This window comes from Leopardus geoffroyi, chromosome B2 (genome assembly GCF_018350155.1).
Source record: "Leopardus geoffroyi isolate Oge1 chromosome B2, O.geoffroyi_Oge1_pat1.0, whole genome shotgun sequence".
Lineage (NCBI taxonomy): Eukaryota > Metazoa > Chordata > Mammalia > Carnivora > Felidae > Leopardus > Leopardus geoffroyi.
This window is the reverse complement of record NC_059332.1, coordinates 144,789,654-144,810,714: the sequence shown is the minus strand read 5'-3', so window position 1 is coordinate 144,810,714 and position 21,061 is coordinate 144,789,654. Positions and strand designations below refer to the sequence as shown.

General features: G+C 55.8%; 1 protein-coding gene across 7 annotated transcripts in view; it reads left to right on the top strand.

Moving 5' to 3' along the window:
* The window catches only part of AGPAT4 (1-acylglycerol-3-phosphate O-acyltransferase 4), a 128,295-nt gene extending 107,765 nt beyond the window's left edge, over nt 1-20,530 (top strand). For 3 of the 7 annotated variants that reach the window (XM_045500225.1, XM_045500220.1, XM_045500226.1), the window contains exons 4-9: nt 3,903-4,064; nt 4,551-4,704; nt 8,114-8,216; nt 10,705-10,780; nt 17,283-17,481; nt 19,967-20,530. In XM_045500225.1, coding sequence (XP_045356181.1) covers nt 3,903-4,064; nt 4,551-4,704; nt 8,114-8,216; nt 10,705-10,780; nt 17,283-17,481; nt 19,967-20,061 — 789 coding nt within the window. In that variant the 3' untranslated portion in view covers nt 20,062-20,530. The remainder of the gene's footprint in view (nt 1-3,902; nt 4,065-4,550; nt 4,705-8,113; nt 8,217-10,704; nt 10,781-17,282; nt 17,482-19,966) is intronic. The other 4 variants (XM_045500227.1, XM_045500224.1, XM_045500223.1 and 1 more) reach the window with 3 other exon arrangements.
* The last annotated feature ends 531 nt before the right edge of the window (nt 20,531-21,061 follow it).

Below are 21,061 nucleotides of genomic sequence, written 5' to 3'. Positions count from 1 at the left end.
GGAATAAAAAAGGACGTTTCGCCACTGTGCTTACTCTGTGGCGATAATAACAGCTATACGTTATTGAACACCCGTGGTCAGGTTCTCAACTCGGCACTTTTGTGTATGCTTCTGTGTGGTATTAAATCTTTACAACAGCACGGCGCGATAAGTATGACTTTCCTCAGAAGACGGCTGGGAATACTGAGGCTCGGGAAGGTTAAGCATCTGGACCAAAGTCACACGGCCGAGCCGTGCTAGAGCCTGGCCGAAACCAGGACTGATGTCAACGCTTTCCAAATCCTGTTATCCTTGCCAAGGAAAGGAAATCAAATAAAGTTGCTTTGATTTGAAAGGCATAAGTTTCTACCTTAATATTTTAAAACAGTTCTTGTATCAGGTAAACATAGTCAGCATCAAGGCCTAGGCCTAATGATAACATCCAGAACTTGAAGGCTGAAAGAGGTATTAATTCCCCATAAAAACAGAAATACCTCCTCTGTCCCTTTTGATCATCACCAAACGGGCTGCTTTGATCCAGTCTCACTTAAGTGGTTGAAATGAGCCGATGTCAAGAACTTCCCAAAATGGTAGTCGTTATTAACACTGCAAAATATTTTGTTGGTGAAAGAAAACAGGAAAATGTAATAAAGTAATAAAATTGGGGGGCCCCTGGTGGCTCAGTTGGTTAAGCATCTGGCTCTTGGGATTCAGCTCAGGTCATGATCTCATGATTTGTGGGTTCAAGCCCCATGTGGGGCTCTGCACTGACAGCTCAGAGCCTGCTTGGGATTCTCTCCCTCTCTCTCTCTCTCTCTCTCTCTCTCTCTCTCTCCCTCTCTCTCTGCCCCTCCCCTGCTCTCTTTCGCTTTCAAAATAAAAAAAAAAAATCACTTCTGATTTGACCACCCGGCTCTAGCTACTGTTATTTTTTACTGTTTTACTTTTTTCATGGAGTCAAAATCAGGCTATAGACTCAGCTTTCATTCCAGACCTTTTAAAAATTTGGTATTATATGATCATTTCCCCAGCTATTAAATTATCTGTAGAAAACAAGTTTTAGTGGCTCCAAATGAAAGGTCGGCAGACTTTGTAATTGGAGGGACAGTGAATATTTTAGGCTTTATGGACCATGTTGCCTCTGTCACAGCTATTCAACTCAGCTGTCGCGGTGTGAAGGAAGCCATAGCGGTGCGTACCCAAAGGAGAGTGGTTGTGTCCCAATAAAACTTTATTTATAAAAGCATGTGGTGGAGCCGCTTTGGCCAACAGGCTACAGTAACTGCTCTATACTATCATACTATGCACTGTATATACAGTCTGCCATATATACCAGAATTCATTGAGCCCTTCTAGTGCGGGGCACTTAGATGGTTCGCGGTGTTCTAACACAGTAGGACAGTGATGGACATATGGACTCTTGAGCTCCCCTCTTTGGTCTACACATAGATCCTACATCACTGTCAAAGTTCATTGCCTTTTAGCAGTAGGTTACCAAAGGCCCACTTGCGTCTGGTGGGATAGAACCATTAATAGGAAATGCCCCTGAGAGTACTTTCCCTGCCAGACAGCCGTTGTGATTGACAGCATGGGGCCACTCACCTTCCTAGCCCCAGTGGCTGCTACCTTATAGAACATGATCCCCTTCCCGGTTATAGAACAGATCATGTTTTAGAATCCCTTCACGTTGACACAGGGTATTTTGGGGATGAGTTCAAGGATACGTAATTTTTGTAAGTAGTCCTAACCTACCAAGAAGGTAAGTTTAGTTCATCGGGGAGGATTTTCTCTCTTGTTTCCATCTCACAGGCTGTGAGTAGGGAGGTAACAGGAAACAGAGAGCATGAGAACATCCCTGTCAATAGGAGGAGGCTGAGGGAAGGGAGGCAGGGCCTCCCACGACCTGAAAGCCGGCAGTGGACAGACCCAGTGGACTGTTAAATGGCTCCTATGGGCAGAGTGATGATCCCCAAGGCCATTTGCTTTTTCGTTCTGAGTGACAGGCACTTCCTTCTCAGTCCTAGTGCGAGAGAGCGCAAGTCAGGATAATTCGTTCACGCTTTTAGGATTTAAAGCAACCCCATGTTGAAAAGAAAAAAAAGCTGACCGTAGGAAAGATTCTCACCAGTAATGTGATTGATGCTCTGTCACAGGCCCTCGTCAGCTGGAGATGTACGGAAACCCTGACCCAGGGGCTTTGGCCTGGGAGACATTCTGCTGCCTCAGAGGAGAGCAGGGCTGTAGCCAGACGCCTCCTGGGCTGGCCCAGCGGCCCCAGTGGCCTCAGCATTTCTAGGCTGTTGTCTCAGGGCCACAACATCATGGTCAAAACGTGACTTGGCAACCGTGTTCACGGCAGAAAAAGAGCCGGGCCTCCTGGCCATCTCTCTTTTTGTCATGGAGCAAAAGCTTCCAGAAGCCCCAGAACATGGGCACCATGACCTCTGAGCCACCTTGCCAGAACTGGGTCAGTGCCCACACTAAGCTGAGGGATGCAGGAGGGGACACCAGGCTGGTATAGCGGTTAGCAATGTGACTCTGGGCTAGCTACTTCACATCTCTGAGCCTCAGTTTGATTATCTATAAAATGGGGCTATTTCTCTTGATTTCAGATTGAATAGAATTTATATAAGTGCACAGCCCATGCCTGGCACACAGCGGGGCCCCCCTCCCCCCCGCCCACGTACAGCAAGTTCTCTGACCCAGCAGGACTGGCCTCTTAGGTCCTCGGGGGACAGGCCCCAGATCTTATGGCTTGGTTCTCTTCGAGATAACTTGCATGTTGGGTTTGTGAGAATAACAAAAGCAAAACCCATCAAAACATAGAGACACTGAACCTGAACGGTGTCTCTGCTTTGTCTTCCCCACCGTGGGGCAAGATGTTTGTTGTTGCTTTAACATAAAGGGGGCAAGTGGCTGTTTTTTGCCGCTCTCCAGTCTGCACAGGTGCGTAAGGGGATATGTATCGGCTTATTGGTCTTCACCGAGCTGCAGCTGTGTGGTTGCTGGGGACGTGACAAGTCTCGTAGACTCAGGGCATAAGTAGACAGTAGTCAGTCCGTATGGCTGCCCGACTGTCCACATCACTGCCTCGGTCTCCCATGCCGTTCATCAATGACGGCTATCTCGAAGAGTATCTTGGCCAATTCCAAAATTAAGGGTGAAAAATATAGAACCCAACCCACTAGATGTAAGGCAGTTTTGGGTCTCCCCTCATCCCCCTGGACCCCTGGTCTTCCCCAGGCCAGCACAGGCCTTGTAGACTGGCATAGCTGGTTCGGGGCCTTGGCCGATTGGCCTCAGGGGCCCGCCGGTTGGTGGGCCAAGCCCTTGCGTCTTGAGCCAGCCTCAGGCAACCTCGGGCGGATGTCCCGACCCCACTGCCAGCCTTAGAGATGAGCCAGCGAGGGGATGGGTGGGGAGCCCCCAACACGATCTGGTGAGCTACGCTCAACTCCAGGCTCCCCTATTTTGCAGCTCTACGATGCAGAGAACCGCCCCCACCCCCATCCCATTTCCTAGTCTGTGAAAGGAGATCATGTCTGCCCTGCCCGCACAGCCAAGTTTGCCTGAGGACTGAGTGAGACCTACAGAAAGGGTTTGGTGTTACAACTGCATGGCCAGCTTGGAAAATGAGCTGAGCATCGATGACCCTTAAATGTCCCTGGCTGTTCCAGACGCTGTCCAGATGCCTGCGCACCCCCGCTAAGAACCCCCCGCTCCTCCCCGCCCCGCAGACTTAGCACAAACTTGGCCTCGAGTTAACCGGTGCAGAGGCTCCGGCTTCATTGTGCTGTGGGACCGTCCCCTTAGGCCTTCGGAGAGTGCGTCCTCTCCACTTTTTCTAGTAGCGTCTCCAACAGCCGTGGGAGAGGCCCCGCAAATCCCCCTCGCGGACTCCTGGGCCCCCTCCTCTGTTCCAGGGCTCCAAAGTCCTGGCCAAGAAGGAGCTGGCCTACGTCCCGATCATCGGCTGGATGTGGTACTTCACCGAGATGGTCTTCTGCACACGCAAGTGGGAGCAAGACCGCAAGACCGTCTCGCAGAGCCTGCTGCACCTCCGGGATTACCCCGAGAAGTACTTTGTACGTGAGACCCCCCACCCCCCACCCCCGACCCCGAGTGGCCACGCCCCCCCGGTGCCACGCCCCCCGGTGCTCTGAGCGCCTGACACGCCTCGCTCCTGCCAACTGCCCCGCTGGCCTCCCCACGGTCGCACACTTGTCCTTCCCTCTGAACTGACTGGTGCAGAAATAAATCCTCAGGACACTCTTGTCACACACACTCGGGACACTCTTGTCACACACACATTCACTCCTCTACTATCCTCAGGGTAAACGTTGGTCTCCAAAGCTCAGAGACAGGAAGGCCACCTCTGCGCCCCACCTGAGGCCGGGGGCCACGCAGCCGCCGGGCTGTCCCCACTCTGGCCGTTCGCTAGGGCTCCTGGGGGACCGTGTGTGACCGAGGCGTGTGACCGGGGGCAGCACGTGACTCTGAGAATGAGCGTGACCGGGGGCCCTGGGTGTGAGACCGGCAGCTGTGTGTGACCGTCGCCCTGTCCTTTCCAGTTCCTGATTCACTGCGAGGGCACTCGCTTCACGGAGAAGAAGCACCAGATCAGCATGCAGGTGGCCCGAGCCAAGGGGCTGCCCAGCCTCAAGTACCACCTGCTGCCACGCACCAAAGGCTTCGCCGTCACCGTGAGGAGTTTGAGAAATGTAGGTAAGGAAGATCCCAGAATCCCCTGCAGCAAGGAGACCGAGCCCCAGCACCCGATCTGAATGGCTGTCCCCTGGCAGCGGGCCCCAGCTGATGGCGGCCGGTCGCTGGGAGGGCAAACGGGGGACAAAGGATGGCTTGCCAGGATCCAGGCCAATGCTCGCTCTCCCCCCTCCCCCGCCTGTCTGTCTCTCTCTCTCTCTGTCTCTCTCTCTCTCTCTCTCTCTCTCACGCGCGCGCGCACACACACACACACACAGGCACGCACAAGCGCACGAACTCTACGCAAACACCGCCCCCTCCTGCTCAGCACCGGGACTGCAGGGCTGTGCTGACCTTGTGGATTCCCAGGTCCTCACCTGGGGTCAGCCTGGCCCCACGCCTGCTTAGCCCAGGTTTTTGTTGTCGTTTTGCTTTGTGTGGCATTTCTTGCCCATCTGGTGGCACCAGCTGCCTCCAGCTGATGAACCCTGTGACCTTGCCATCTGTCCCCGCTGACCCCGAGTTGGGAGCATTTGTTTTCCAGCGTCCGGTCATGACTCCGTCTCATCTTAAATCCCCGGGCAGCCAGCCCCCTCCCAGAGGTTCACCCCCTTCCTCGTCTGTCCTGAGCGAGGCTGGTGACCCTCGTGGCCCACGTCCCCCGGGGCCAGGCGCCGCCCTGGCCGGAGTCCGGCAGCCGGTCCAACAGCTTCTGTCCGCACACGGTCTTCTTTGTATAGGCCCCCAGGTCTCGTCTCCCTCTTGGGAGCACAGAGATCTGAGTGTCCGGCGAGGGGTCTCCTGCGGCGCTGCCCGCGCCCGGGGTCGCGCGTAAACCCGCCCAGGCCCCCTGCGGACCCGCCCGAGCCGGGCCCCAACCTGCGGGGCAGCCAGTCCTCGGGTGGGGGGGCCCTTCCCCCGCCCCGCCCCGCCCCGCGGCCGCCGCAGCAGGGGAGCTGAGCCTCCCAGGCCCTCGGGCTCGCCCCGCCCCCGGCCCCGCCCCGCGGCCGCCCCCTCCCTTGCTCCAGGCCCGACCCCCCCCCCCCGGTCCCCTCGCGGTCGCATGGCTGACCCGGGGTTTCCTCCCGCCCAGACACCAGCGCGTCAGTCCGGGCTGGCTCGCGGGGAGGGGGGAGAAAGGAGAGCCCGGGCAGCCGCTCGCAGATCCCAGGCCGCGCACCGAGGGCACCGCCCCCCCCCCCGCCCCGGTCCGCCTGCAGAGCTGCCCGGAGACTAGACCCCTTCACTGAGCTCCCCGCTGCCCCCGGGGCCGAGGTCGCCCGCCCGGTTCCTGGTCCCTCCCTCGACCTCCCAAGACACCAGCTGCTTGCGTCCGGCATCGCCCCGGGGAGTCGGGGGCAGACCTGAGACCCAGCCCTGAGTGCCGGGGGCGGCGGGGGTGGGGAGGGCTTTCGCGCGCGCCGTGGGGCCCCGGGCGCATCACCTCGCAAAGCTTCTTGGAGTCGCGAGGGTTAAGTGAGAAAACGGGTAGAGGACTCGGCACCGGGCCTGGCGCGCACGGAACGTTTACTCAGCGCTCACCCTGCTCGCCTCACCTTCGCCCCCTGGTGGGGGCGCCCAGCTTCGGGGTCGGGTGTTCCCCGCGGGGTTCCGGCGCCGCGCCCAGACGGACCCCCTGGCTGAGCTTGGCCTGCAGGCCGCGGCATCCGTGCGCCCACCTCCCCGTCCCTCCCCCACCCCGGAATGAGCGCCGGCGCGCGCAGGGCACTTGTCATCTGTCCCGTGCGCAGGCTCGTCACGCGTGGCGCGGCCAGAGTGTGCTTGCCAGATCCAACGACGCAACCCTTTGTTTACTTCCAGTTTCCAGGTGGGGAAGTTGGGGCCTACAGAGAATTTAAGGAACTTATTCCAAATGGCTCCACTAGTCCACAGAGGCTGGGGCTCAAGGGCTTTGCAGGCAGATGGGTTTCCTGCTGGGCCGTTGTGTCCCTTGGGGTTACTCCTCTGGAAACGAAGAGAACTGTGCAAGTCATTAGTTTTTAGGCTGTCCTCTGGGGACCCCCTGGCGCTCCCCCGTCCTTAATTAACCAAAGCCACCCCACTTGTGCGTAGGAGCCAGTCTGAAGGAAGGAGGCTGAAGCCCGCTGAACTCCATGAGCCACACGAGCCCTTCTTGATCCCAGACCCGGTGACCCCACAGCCACACCCGGTGCAGCCCGAATGCCTGTTACCATAATGCCTCCACCAGCCTCACTCGCCCCTGGAGAACCACACCTTTCCCCACCGGAATGACAGGATGGGGCAAAGGTCTGGGTTGCTGGGGGATGGGGGGCCACCCCCCGGGCACTCCTGCGAGCCAGCCCCAGAGCCCCTCTCTCCGCAGCAAAGACCGGCTCCAGCTGCCACAGCGCCCCACGCAGACCCCACTGGCGGGCAGGCAGCAGGTCGAAGCTAATGGACAGTGCTTTTCTGACCGGGTTTTGAATGCTGGTTCTTCATATTCCCAACTAGAACCAAGACATCCCGTCATCCTCCTGCCCACTTTATGAAGAGTAGCCGTACACATGCCAGGATCTCGGTACCGTATCAGGTGCACAGTCTCCCCGGCACAGTGTGCCAAGCCCTGCGGACAGTGGTGACTTTCGCCAGCTCAGCAGGCGTGGGAGGAGGGCATCGTGGGTCCCATTCTCCAGGGGAGCTAGGCTCCGGGAGGCTGGGTGGCCTGTCCGAGAAAAGATCCCGCAGGCACCAGCCTGACTCCACAACTCCTGTTCCTTCTGCTGCCCGGTCCTGTCGTCCTGACGCCACAGGAATGGCATCTGTCTCCCCTCCGTATTTCCCTCTCCACGGCTGTTCCCTCGCTGTTCCCTCGGGCATTCTGCATCCCTCCCCGCCTCCCCCCAGTAAGCTGCAACAGTGAATTCTGACAGAAGCTGCGGGGTTAACTCACCGCCTGGGAGACGCATTGAAACCACACATTCTTCTTTGTTCCTCTGTCATGTTTCAGCCGACTCTAGTTCAATTCCTTAAGAGGTTCCCCACATCCACTTCTAGCTTCGTAGCTATCTTATTTTTCTAGGGGAGAAACGCTGGTAAAATGGTTACACTGCCATCAACTTAAGACATGTCCTTAGTATGCGTTAGGTTCGTTGGCCTTATTATTGGTATTTGTCGAAATATGGGTCCTTGCTGTAGTACGTCTAGAAGGGACATCGCAGTATTGCTTTCAACTGATCTGACCTCAGTAATAACTCTGTTCTCAGCTACTAAGTTAGCGTGCTGTCTGATTACAGAAAGTGATGTGTGTTCAGTGAAGGCATTTGGATGATATAGAAAAGCATGAAGAGGAACCCAGTAATCCCACCATCCTGAGATACCCAGTTAGCAGATTTCAGTATTGTTTTCCAATGTGTGTATCTATGGGTTCACACGCTATATACTGCTTTGTATTTGTTTTATTTTTTTATAGTTTCAGCTGTATATGACTGTACACTCAATTTCAGAAATAATGAAAATCCAACACTGTTGGGGGTCCTAAACGGGAAGAAATATCATGCAGATTTATACGTCAGGTAAGTGGGTTCCATTTTCTTTCCAAAAAAGAGAGCGCCCATCAAAGTAAATAAATCCCAAATGGCCGGCCAACCTCTTTCCGGAGAAATCTGTTTAATATTTTCTTGTCTGTAATCTGTACTGAAACGGACCCATTCACTACCCGTATTAGTATTAGAAACTCAAGACACAGGCCACTCATGGGAATAATCAGGGGAGGCCTCGTTTCTTCTGAGCTACTTTCTGATTCTCTCTGACCAGTTCATACTCATCGTAGAGCTCAGGCTGGCCAGACGGAAGCCTATCATTTTATAGTCATTTTGAGATTGAGTATGAAGAGATTATTTCATTGACCCCTTTTCCTGGAGGATGTGTCTGCTGCACACAGATGTCCGCAGATAAGAGGGTGTGTAATTTATAGGGAGGTCTAGAAACAAATGGAGACCATTTTAGCAGTATCTTACTTATGTGTTAGATTCCAAGCTATTACGATTGTATTGAAAACACTTCACAAGATTTTAGACAAGCGAGTTCTCTTTGCCCATTTATCCACTGACAGAATGGATCTCACCCTGGTCGTCTGCAATGTCGAGATTAATGGGAAACAGTTGAAAGACACTGCAGATGGTAAAACACAACGGTGCACACACATGAAACCCCATGTGACCAGGTTGAGGGATCACGCTGGTTTCTCATGCAGTAGGTGGTCTGCCCAGAAGGCGAACCAAGGTGCTCAGACATGCCCACTGCTGGAGAGCTAGCCAAGTGTTCTATAGCATTCTGATTATTTTTTTAAAGACCTTACAGATGCTAAAGTCAACACAGGATGCAAATTCGGTGGCTGATCGTCACCACGAGGCTTCAAGAAAAAGCGCAAACCTTCCAGGACTGACAGCCTGGATTAAATAGCTTTCTAGCTGGAAATGACTTCGGCTCCCCCTTACAAAGAGGAGGGAGCATCATACTACTGTTTTCTAAGGCCACCGCCAACAGTCTGGCTTATCACTCAGTTTAAGGCAGACTTAGGAAACGCAACCTTCCCAAGGGAGGCCTCCTTCCAGAAGTAAAGGAGGCTTTGTCCCCAACTCTATCACCTAGCAGAAGCGCCACTCAGTGGCCAGCTGGGCCCCTGGTATTTGGGGAAACTTCGCCCACTCTGCAAGATTATTGTACCTCTACTAGGCCACCTCTCGGGTAACTGCACCTCTCTGGAGCACATGTAGGGATGACGGTTGTAAATGCGATACCCAGCAGGCCCACAGAAGTTGGTACACCCTCACGGCTTCCGAGGAAGACCGTGCCACTCCTCGTGGTGCAGGGGCCCTTTCAAAATGAGAGAGGCTTTCTTGTGTTTTACCGCAATACAAAGTGTTCAAAAAGCAAGGTGGAGAATGTCAAATCAGTTACTGAAAAGAGCAAAACTGCCTTAAACTCCTACTATTCGAATAAATAGTATGCAGGCTTTCTAACCTTTTTCAAGAAACACATTGAGAGATCCAGTTTCCAAACCAGGGTGAGCCAGTAAGAGCGCAGGAGTAGGGCATTGGTGGGAGTATTTGCAGGGGCCTACCGGGTGATTTCTCACCCTGAACAATACTGCCTCTGTTACAAGACGAAATCGCACGTTCTCTTAACGGGCTATAGTGTGACGGGTAAGTTCTAAAGATGTATCTTCGTGCGAAGATAGTCCAAAGCCGGAGAGAGGACCCAGTCCACCCATGGCAGTCATGAGGGATGTAGAATTTTACATGGATAAAATCAGGTGTGAATAAATACGGCTGGGCATCACAAAAGCCAGCAACCTGGGAACACACAGAAATGTGTGTACAATAGGAGACATGGTCCAGTGACTCCCCCTTGCTCACTGGGGCTGTTGGCAAGTGGCTGAGCCCCCAGCCCATGCCAGCACCAGCCCAGAGCCACCCTGGGATCTCCGCCACCTCTGGTGAGCCAAGAGCCCCGGGGCCTGGCCAGGATCCCCTGTCTCTCCCATCCTGCGGGGAACAGGAGTTGCCCAACATACAGGTCCTTCTGTTTGTCGAAATCCTTACATCAGGATCCACCTCTAACCTGTCCAAGAGGTCAAAGGAATCATTTGATGGGAGACACTTCACCACCGTATTTAGTCATTACCTCGCTGGCAGAAGTATTAGCAGATTACCACCTACACGTAGATTCTCTGCATATTCATTGGATTCTAACATGTGGGAACGGAGGCAGTTCTGCCCTCTCTTGGAGAAGCAAACAGCCGGTCTTGGGAGCCTTTCCATGAGGTAGGGAGGGAGGACGGAGAGAGGCAGGTGTCTGAGTCCCTGAACCTGCCGTTGGCCACTCCTTCGTGGACTAGGATTACAACTGGGCCTGTATCAATTGAATTGCGCTCCTCACAGCCACGTGATCAGGTTACCTAAACAGAAGCCCAGAGAGGTCGAGCACTGTTACTCTGAAACCGTGGTGGGGGGCATCTGGCGTCGGCCTCCCCGCGGCTAGCTGCTCTCTGCTTTGCAGGCGGATTCCTTTAGAAGAAGTCCCAGAAGACGAGGATGAGTGTTCAGCCTGGCTCCACAAACTCTACCAGGAGAAGGTCAGTGCCGCGGGTGCTTCTGTGGGACCCAACGACCCCCGTTTCGAGTTGCGGCTGTGGGCGCGCCGTGGGGGCCTCTGGGAGCTGACGGTGGCAAGACCCCACTGCCTAGTTAGCAGCCGCCCTGGGGCTGACGCTCTGTTCAACAGTGGGGAAAAGAATATAGCAAAATATGTGTCAAAGGGGCTTCACAGGAAGAATGATGGGTGTAGTGGAGAGAAGAGGAAGTGACGGCCCCAACAGCCCGTGTCTGGAACTCGGGGGTGGAATGTTCTTTCAGTAACGCATACGATCCCGCTGGCTTCCAGACCTGCAGTGTGGCTGCCTGTGTGGCCTCAAAACCACCAGCATCGGCATTGCAAGGACCCACTTTGCTGGTCTGATCTGGTGCAGTGCCCCCCTGCCTCCTGTCTGTTCCAGCCCCTCAGCTCCCCCCCCGCGTCCCCGTCACCACCACACACACCGTCTTTGCTTCCTCTGGGCAGGACCTTACCTTCCGTTGGCTTCTCTCTTCAAAGACCTGCTCAGGGCAGAGGCAGGCTAATTATCATTGTCCCAACTGCCTGACCTTATGAAGGAGAAAAGGCTAGCTTCCACCTATGAGGAAGGCGTCCTTATGACCAAGCCTCACTGCCCATAAAGACTTATTTCTGATTCATCGTACGTTTTAAGGGCAAACCAGCTTATTACCTAGAATCGAGCTCAATAAGCAGGATACTGATTTCCTGTTGCCAAACTCCATAAATACAGACTGCCTGCCTTTTTAATGTGCTGTCTTCCCCCCCTGCCCCATCCCCCTAGAGATAATTGCCCAGAACTCTATGGGCTGTCCCCTACAGTGGGGTAGGAATTTTAATCCTGCCTTTGCCAATGTGCTTTGGCCCCAAAGCCTTCCCCGTTACTACCGTCAGATTAAGTAGAGGCTCCATTTTGGGGATCAAGATCCTCATACTGTCTTAGCAAGAAGTCGCTCCTGTGTTCCCAAGGAAGTGATTTTCCGATGGTGCCTTTAAAAGCGCATTCACGGAACTTGCTTTGTGTCTTTTCTGGACGAGCAATAGGGATGGGCATCCAGGGTCCTCTTACAAGTAGTCAACAGTAACACCTGTCACAGAGTGTGAGCCATGCATCTTCCTCAGCCTCAGAGATTTATGCAGCGGGTCTGAGGAGCCCTGGAAACGTGTGTTTCTAGAAGGCCGCCTCTGACACGCGGCCTGCAGACCCGCCCTTGGAAACGCACTGCAGATGCTTTTTAGCAAGATTCCCAGTTATCACGCTTCCGTGCTGCCACGGGCCCAGGCCCAACAGAAACACACAAACAATACAAACTCTTTTCCTCTGGTTTCATGCACGAGGCAGCATTTTCCTTGTGCGGTTTTCTGGTTTAGTCTTTTAGGCAGTATAAAAAAATGTCGCTATTAGCAAGAAGAAAAACGTGCTAAGCAAAAGCCTAAGAAATGAATCGCTTTGTAAAGAACCACACAAATCTAACAAGCGCAGGACCCAAAACTCACCAAAGCAAAGGAGGTTTTTCTCCTTCGGCCCTTTGTCTCCTGTGTTCAGGCGCGAGAGCGGCGGCCGTCGTGTGAACCGAGCCACTTGGGTGTTTGGTGGAGAGGCACCTTTCCTTCTTGCCAACCTCTCTCGGGAAGGTTTTCCCTAAACTACGTATGCATTAGAAATGATAGCGTTCAGTTTGGAGAGGATTCTTGAAACGATCATCTGGCTCCGAGCTCTTAGGCTAGTGATGAGGGTATTAAGGTCCAGGGAATGACATCATTTGCCCATCTTCGCAGCTCACTAATAAAGCCGGGTTCCCGAGGCCAAGTTCTTCCTCTCTATGGAGGGCTGTGTCTGCCGGTGAGCAGACCTTTGAGGCGGGCCTTTTCCCTGGAGGGAACACCGCTGGGCAGTAAGTGCAAGGGTCAGCGGTGCCTCCAGACGAGATGTGACCGGATGGCAGGGAACGATGGCATCCTTTCATTTCTGTCAGCCCTGTTTCCTCAGGAGCCTAGCTGGGTCTGGGGCTTTCTTTACGCACCAGAAATCTCGGTGCCCCACCACGCTTGTCAGAGTGGGGCTCTGTTTTAATCGTCATCTTTCAGATGTATGGTGTTGAAAGACAATTCTGTTGACTTTGAGCTTGGGACTTTAAGGCAGTAATTCTCAGGCTTTTGATGTCACAGACAAGTAAAGTGGCTGTCAGAGTGGGACAGGGTGGTGACAGCCACACAGGGATGTGCTGACACTTTCTTCTGCTCCAGCAGAGACACAAAAGGAAACCCACTAGGGACGCCTGGGTGGCTTAGTCGGTTGAGTGTCCGACTCTTGATTTTGGCTCAAGCCATGATCTCATGGTTTGTGGGTTTGAGCCCCGCGTCGGGCTCAGGGCCGATGGTGCAGACGGAGCCTGCTTGGGATTCTGTGTCTCCCCCTCCCCTCTCAAAATAGATGGATAGATAGATGATAGATAGATAGAAACCCATTAGCTACGACTGCCATTTTAACACCCTAAAATAGGAAGAGCATCATCTCTGAAGCCCGGGCCATCCTTTAAGTGGAACAAATTTGGCATTTCGGAAATGCACAATGTTGATCACTTGTCAGCATTCAGGACTGCTGCCGGCTGCAGGGTGTGGGCTTTGAGAAACAAGGCACGCCCTCAGGTGACCTCTTTGGGGACAACAGCAGCTCCCAAATCACCTTCCCCGGAGCCATGATGGTTCCTCTGTCATGTGGCTTAAACAAATTCTAACTTTTCGTTTCTTTTAAAAAATTTTTTTTAATGTTTATTTAGTTTTGGAGAAGAGAGAGACAGAGTGTGAGTGGCGGGGGGGTTGGGGGGGGGGTTACGCAGAGAGAGAGGGAGACACAGAATCTGAAGCAGGTTCCAGGCTCTGAGCGCTCAGCACAGAGCCCGACACGGGGCTTGAACCCAAAAACCGCGAGATCGTGACCTGAGCCGAAGTCGGACGCTCAACCCACTGAGCCACCCAGGCACCCCGCTAACTTTTCATTTGTGCCTTAAAGTACTCAGTTCCCTGGCGTGCAGTCTGAAGTCTGCTGCAGGGGTGAAGAATTAGTCCTTAATGGTGCCAGATGAAAAGTGGGTGAAGGAAAGGGGCATTCGAGCCGTCTCGTGGGCGTGCAGGGGCCGCAGGGGCCACGGTTGGCAGCTTCTCCGTGTGGGGTGCAGAAGCCAGCGGGAAATTCTTCACGCATAAGAACTGAGGGTTTTCCAAGCTGGCCAGGGCCTCTGCGCTTATACTGAGGGCATCGCTCCTTGGAAGGGCGGCAGGGTCTCTGGCCTGGCCCCGTGGTACCGTCCTTTGCCCACGGCACATTCCAGGCCGGAGTTCCACCCCCATGTCAGGCTGACACCGGGGAAGGCGTCCTCTGAAAATGTCCCTCCTGCCCAGACGTGCTTACTTTCTGTCTCTCGTTCTTTCCTCCTCTTCCCTTCCCTCCCTCCTTCCTCCCCCAGCACCATTGAAGACGTTTCATTTTGCTGAGCCGAACGTTGGGAAAACCCAACCAGCCGGGCTGTTTCTGGCCGGCGTGGCCTGTGGTGCCTGCCTCCTGGGGCTCTGGTTGTGTGCACACCGTGTGTGCTCAGGAGGGCCTCCTCCTCCTTTACGCTTTTGGGCTGATGGCTCTTTCTGGAAACAGATCAACTCCCCTTTCACTAAACACATTTCCCAATTCCAGCCTCTCCTGGGCCACATGATCCTTACACACGGAAACAAAAGCTGGAAGCGTCATGAACCAAGCCATCTCCCGGTAGGGCCGGACTTCCTTGCAAAAGAAGGGACGTGACCAAGAGAGGCCGTAAATGCTGCTGGAGCTAACGTCTGGCCCCAGACGTGCTTCGGGTCTACCCTGCCGGGTCACAGAGTCACTGTGACGCCCCCGGGGAGGCCAGCAAGGGTTACTGCAGCAGCCACGTCAGTGGGGGCAGTGAAGGGTGTTAGTTTTCTGAACGAAACAGAGACAAAGAAAACTCTGGGTTGAATTCGTTCTGACCCCCTAGAAAAAGCAGTGCTTTTTCCTCTTGCTAGAGGCACAAATAAATGTTGGCTTAGCCAGTGTCTTTCTGGCAAGAGATGGGGAGAGTGGCACCGGGCCCTCTGCAGAAATATCACAAGAGAAAAGTTATTATCAAGACTATTAAAGAGAAGAATTAAAAAAAAAAAAAAAAACACCACTTTTTAAAATGAGGGAGTTTTATGATGTGTAAATGACACCTCAATAAAGCTGTTTGGGGTTTTTTTTTAAGGCGCAAAGGTATCCCCTCCTGTCTTTGTCCAATCAGGCTTGTATGACAAAGTGACAGGGACCAGGTGGCTTGTACACAGCAGACCTTTGCCTCTTGCAGCTCAGGAGGCCAGGCCAGCACCCCCCGCCCTCCCCCCGCCCAGGCTGTTGAGTCCTCACGTGCTGGACGGAGTGCAGGGGCTCTCTGGGGCCCCTGTGCTAAGGGGGGGCCCCCAGTCATGAGGGCTGCATCCTCACGAAAGGCCCCACCTCCTGAAACCACCGCCCTGGGGATCCGGTTTCCACATGCAGATTCTGGGGGGGCATAATCAGTCCGCAGCAAACCCTTTATCTGGTTATTGGGCTCCCGTGGCCCCAACCTGAGATGAGAAGCATCAGCCAAGTTAATGGCAGGGAGGGACCATGGGAGGCCTTGACAGAGTTAGGTGCCCTCTCTCTGGGCATTGGACATGTCGCCATCAGGTGGTCTGTTGTGGCCACGGGCTCTGTGTCACTTGGGCGTCGGGAGCACTCGGCACACAGGTCGGTTCTCCTAGAATTATTTGATTATTTGGCCCAAGCGCAGAGACGCAGGAGGAAAGTTTGGACCAGGCCTGGGAAGGGGCCGCGGTGCAGAGCGCCTGAATCCCCAGGGAAGGGGTCAGAGGCTCTCCTTCCAGAAAGGCCCGTTTGCGGACTCATTTTAATGACCCTGAGTGGTCAAAAAGCATATTCCTCAGTACCTCCTGACTGGGAGAAAAGAGAAGGGGGATGTATTTTAGAGATTTCTATCTCAAGCCGTTGAAGGGAACAGTTCGGTACCTAAGGTGTAAGTCGCAGGCATATGGAGGCTTGTTTTCCAGGACCCTCGCCTCCTTAGACAACAGGGACATTACTGGGCTGAGACACGGGGCTCGCGGGACCCAGAGATGGGTTTGGGGCAGCACGCGTGTTGTCAGCCCCCGGGGTGTTGTTAGGAGATGTTAATTTGTTGCCGATATTCAGAAATGGGGAAACTGCCCACGGCTGCCGGCCCTCATCCTCACACGGTGCGGGGAAGTGCCGATCGGTGTCCTGGTGCCCGTCCCTCCCGGCAGCACACTCCTCGGGGCCGCCTCCTGGTGCCGCTGCGTCACTCACTCCCACCTGGCGAGCTCGCTGCGCAGGGCTGGCTTCGGGGCTGCCTGTGCTTCGCCGTGCCCCCACCAAGACCCGTGATGGCCCGCTGACACACACACACACACACACGACCACCGGCCGTCCCCTCACCCGCGGTCTGTGACCCGCGGTCGGTGGTGGTGCAGAAGCAGGCGATCCTTCCTCTGACTCGGCACCTGGTCAGTAGCAGGCCGGCGGCTCACACGCCGTTCCTCCCTTCGTCTCATCCCGTGGGCATCTCATCATCTCACGCCGTCCCTAGAAGGGAGGGTACGTGCGTGAAGGCACTGGGAGACCACAGTCACGGAGCCTTGGTTACAACGTTGTTGGAACTGCTCTATTTTGTTACTGCTGTTCGTCTCTTACGCACAAGGGCTGCATACAGGAAGGACGCGGCCTGTGTAGGGCTCGGCAGGTGCAGGCGTCCGTGGTGGGCGGGGTTGGAGCCCGCAGAGAAGGGGCGGGGGAGGAACTCCTGTATTTAGTCTCGGGTCGGGCACCAGATGAGAATCTACTGAAATGTCAGGACAGGAGGCTGTTGGCCATCTGGCTGTGTTGACAGCCACTGCACACGGCTGCTGGATCCTGAGGAAGGAAGGAGGCACAGAGAGCATTGCCACTGGAGGCCGGCCTGGGCTGGGCACCGAGCCCTCCCCTGCCCGGCCTCCTCCGTGAGCACCTCGCCTCCCGCCAGCAGCCCCCACAGCCTTTCGTGGTCGTGCGGCCTGGGTGCCCGGGCCAGACGATCAGGACAGTGCAGCAGTGTCATGGGTCAGGTGCAAGAGGGTGAGCTCCTGGCTCTTCCTGAGCCCCGGGGTTCTGGTCCGTTCTGCGGGCATCCACGGAGGACCAGGATCAGCGTGTCGCCTCAGTTCGCTCCCTACTGGCCCGTCCTGGGCGGCAGAACTGCCCGTCTTGCAGACGGGGAGTCTGGGCCTCAGAGGCCGGTCACCTGGCCAGAGGCAGGGGGGCGCCCGGGGGGAGGGGGGGTGCCATGAGCCGCCCCCAGAAGCGGAGCCTTGGGAAGGGCCCGCATCAGCCCGGGGTCGCGCGTGAGGGAAGTGCTTCAGGGTCGCCTCTCTGTTCCCAGGATGCCTTCCAGGAGGAGTACTACAGGACGGGCACCTTCCCAGAGACCCCCATGGTGCCCCCCCGGCGGCCCTGGACGCTCATCAACTGGCTGTTCTGGGCCTCCCTGCTGCTCTACCCTTTCTTCCGGTTCCTCACCAACATGATCAGCAGTGGGTCTTCCCTGACCCTGGCCAGCTTTGTCCTCGTGTTCTTTGTGGGTAAGTAAAGACGAGAGGCCCGGAAGTAGGGACCACCCCACCCGCGCCACCTCCAGGAGCGTCTGACGGGGAGACAGGTGGAGGCAGGAGTGGGGGCCACCTCCACACGGGTGCCGTACGGCCTCTGGAGTGAGGGCGCAGGCTGCAGGTGCACAGGGAGGGGCGGGCCGCAGGGCCGTGTCCACACACACCCGGGACCCCAGGCCTGGAGGAATCTTTCCCCGTGGCCCAGCGAGGCAGGAGATCCGGTCACGGGGTCTCTGCGGCCAGCACCGCTCAACTGGAGTCGTTTCTGCCTTCTCCCCAGGAAAACCCTTTTCCTGGGGCCCAACAGAAACCGACAAAGGCTCTTGGCCACTCGAAGCAGGTCCAGGCCCCTTCGGGGACGTGCGCGTGCTTCTTGAACTTGGTTGCCACGCGCACCGACACCCGAGAGAGGGGTTTGGTGACAGCGTTTTCATTGAGCCGTACTGGCTTCACGGACAGCAGTTTCGAACTGCTGTGGTTTCTTCGCGCCAGGGTTCCCTGCCGTCAGGTGCCCCTGGGGCCAGAGGGAGACGTGGCAGGATCCCCCGGGAGCCAGGCCTCCCGAAGCGGCCCGGTCGCCCCGAGTCTGGGAGGAAAGGCATCCTCTCTCAGGACTGGAAAGCGTGGGCAGAGGGCAGCCTGCTTCCCTGTGACGGAGCAGACGCGTGTGCCACGATCCGGGGGCAGGCGCAGTTACTCCCGCGAAACATGCAGGCGCTGAACGAATGCGCCAGGCGCCAACAGTATAAAAGTGTGTCAAATTGAAGGCGTCTCGGGACAAAATCGCCCCGTGAGCCTGCTTTCCGGAGATGATCATCGCTAACAGTTTGGCTCACATTCCTCCAGACGCGCGCACACGTGCGTACGTAAATTCACACAGATGGACTTCCCCTAGCTCCGTGTTTTCGCCTCCTAAGTTGCGGCCCCCTGCACTTGTCACAGCACACGAGACCTCTCTCATCCTTTTGGGTCAAACCAACCAATTCCAGACTGTTCGCAACAGGCCAAACTGGCTGTTATTCCCCAAACAGACCTTACTCTGGTCTTTTTAAAAATTAAAAGATCTATTTTCATGTTGCAAATTAAAAGAACGCCTGCTCTCTGTAGAAAAAAGGGGGTGTAAGAGAAACCCCGTTTCCGATGATTTAAGTCCCCTCCCCCACAGGCCAGAGGGCCCCCTGCCGTCTGCTGGCCAGGTGACAGGCAGCTCCTGTGGTCAGGGTCTCCAGAGGGAGGAGGGAGGGGGCAGAGACCCGTGCCTTCGGGAGAACCTGGCTCCTTGGTGAAGAAGGTGTGTGGTGAGAGCCAAAACGGGCTGAAGTCTCTCCCCCAGGAGATGGGGTCCCCAGGAGCTCTGGAGGAGCAGACTGCCCTGTGCCCCCTGCCCCTACGCCTTATCAGCTGCGAGCCCCAGCCTCCCTGCACTCTGCCTTGGATTGCCGTGTGTCTTGTTCCCCTTATAAGGCCTTTGGGCAACGGGGCTGATGTTTTACGCACCTCTTTACTCTCTACGCTCTCAGCACAGCCACCACCCGGTGGTTCGGCCACTGGGACGGGTCCTCCTTAGAACTGGCCCAGGCTGAAGCCCGGCTGGTTTGTAACTGGCCCTTGGGATACACGGGCCCCATCGGGTCGGGCTGTGCTCAGGCACGCCAGTCAGCTCCACGGGTGCCTGACCAATGGTTCACTGGCCACGCTGCTCACGCTTTTAAACACGTGCATCACGGAGATTTCAGCTGTCACCCATTTATCCATTCTGAAACGTGTGCGACACAGTCTGCCGGGCCTGGGGTGTTTGGTGCTGGGCTCATCAGGCTGATTAAGACGAGCTCCCTGCCCTGAGCGAGCTCACCGAGTCTGCCCTCTCGGAGGGAGTAGCTTTAACTACAGCATCTGAACTTGGCCTTGTTTCCCAGCTTCCTGGTGGCTCAGCTGGGTCCTCACGAGGGTCCCTCCCGTTCTCTGTTTGGGCCAAACCTCACTTGGAGAAAAGGCTTTCTGCAGACTCTCCTTGTTCTCTGCTCTATAGTTATACCAACAGCAGTGCCGGGCACCAAACAGATACTTGAGCCCTAGCCATCTCCAGGCTCCTGGGGGGGCTATCAGGCTTTGCTGAGGGTTCTTAGTAAGCACCTGCCCTGCATTCGCGAGGGAATCCTCTCTGCCTCGGGGGCCCCACGGGAAGCAGAGGAATTCCATAAGCCTCCGCGTATAGTGGAGTGTGGCTCACGCAGTTCGAAGGGTCAAAGGAGCATAAAACCCCCCAGCAGGACAGCCTTGCTCTGTTTTAGTGTCACTTAGTCTATCCTGACGCTTGTGCTCAAGGGTAACCGTGCAGCAGGAGGACGCAACGGGCCCAGGTTAGCCCCTCAGCTCATGCTGCAGCCTTGCAGATGGCTTTCCTGTCGTCATCTCCCTCAAAGGCTCCTCCTAAGTCCCTGCCTTCCCATCTCCGCAGCCTCCATGGGAGTCCGATGGATGATTGGGGTGACAGAAATCGACAAGGGCTCTGCCTACGGCAACATCGACAGCAAGCAGAAACGGAACGACTGACCCCGGACACATCAGCACCCAGAGGGGACCTTGGGGACTGGTGGACGCTGTCATCCTTAGTGGGACCCAGGGACGAAGCGGGGTGAGCCCCTGCTGGGAAGCCAGGGAGTCTGGTCTCGATGCCAGATGGGGAGGAAGATGTTCTTAAATCTTTTTTCCCCCATCATGCTTTAGTGGGTTTTGGTTTTCTTTTCGTGTGTGTGTGTGTGTGTGTGTGTGTGAGTGTAAGAGAAAGAACACGTATGAGTAAGAATGGTGTGCGGTTGAGTGTAAGCCTTATTTTGTGATCATTCGGGGGGGGTCTGAGGCACAGGGGGAGGGCAGGGATGGGGAACGGAGGGGTTCCCCTTCATTCTTTGGTGCTGAGTTTTCTGTACTGGATCGCGAGAGAGTGAAAGGCGCTTTAGGTAAGATGACTAAATTATGCCTCCAAAAAAAACAAACCAATTAAAGTGTTTGGCTCTCTGTGGTACGTGTTTACACAGGCCGCCGCGCGCTTCCACCCGGCTCCCTGCCGTGGCCCTGGTGTCCAGGTGGCAGTGACCCCGCAGCACTGCCGGGAGGGACAGGCGGGACTCCGCACGCCAGGGGCAGCCGGAAGGGGCCCTCCCGGCAGGAGGCGCAGGGGCAGGAGCCCGGAGCGCGCGCTCAAGGGGTATGGCGGTGCCAGGGGCAGGCTGAGCGCGGCTGTCGGACACAGCGCCAGGCCCAGTGAGGTCCGGTTTTCGGAGTCTCCCTGGCCCAAGCCTTGAAGATGTGGCCGGTTCCCTGAGGAAACCGAATGGAAAAATCGTAAGCATTGCGGTCTGCAGTGATTTGAGAAGTGACTTGACGTCCGCTGCCCACCTCAGTAGCCGGTAGAAACCGGGCCCCTCAAACGAGGACAGGCTCCTTTGGTGCAAACACCATGCAGGGGCCACGGGACTCCTCTGAGCAGGGTCAGGCTGGAGCAGACACGGGGTACAAACACCCCCTGGGCTTCCACGTCTCTCCCAGAAGC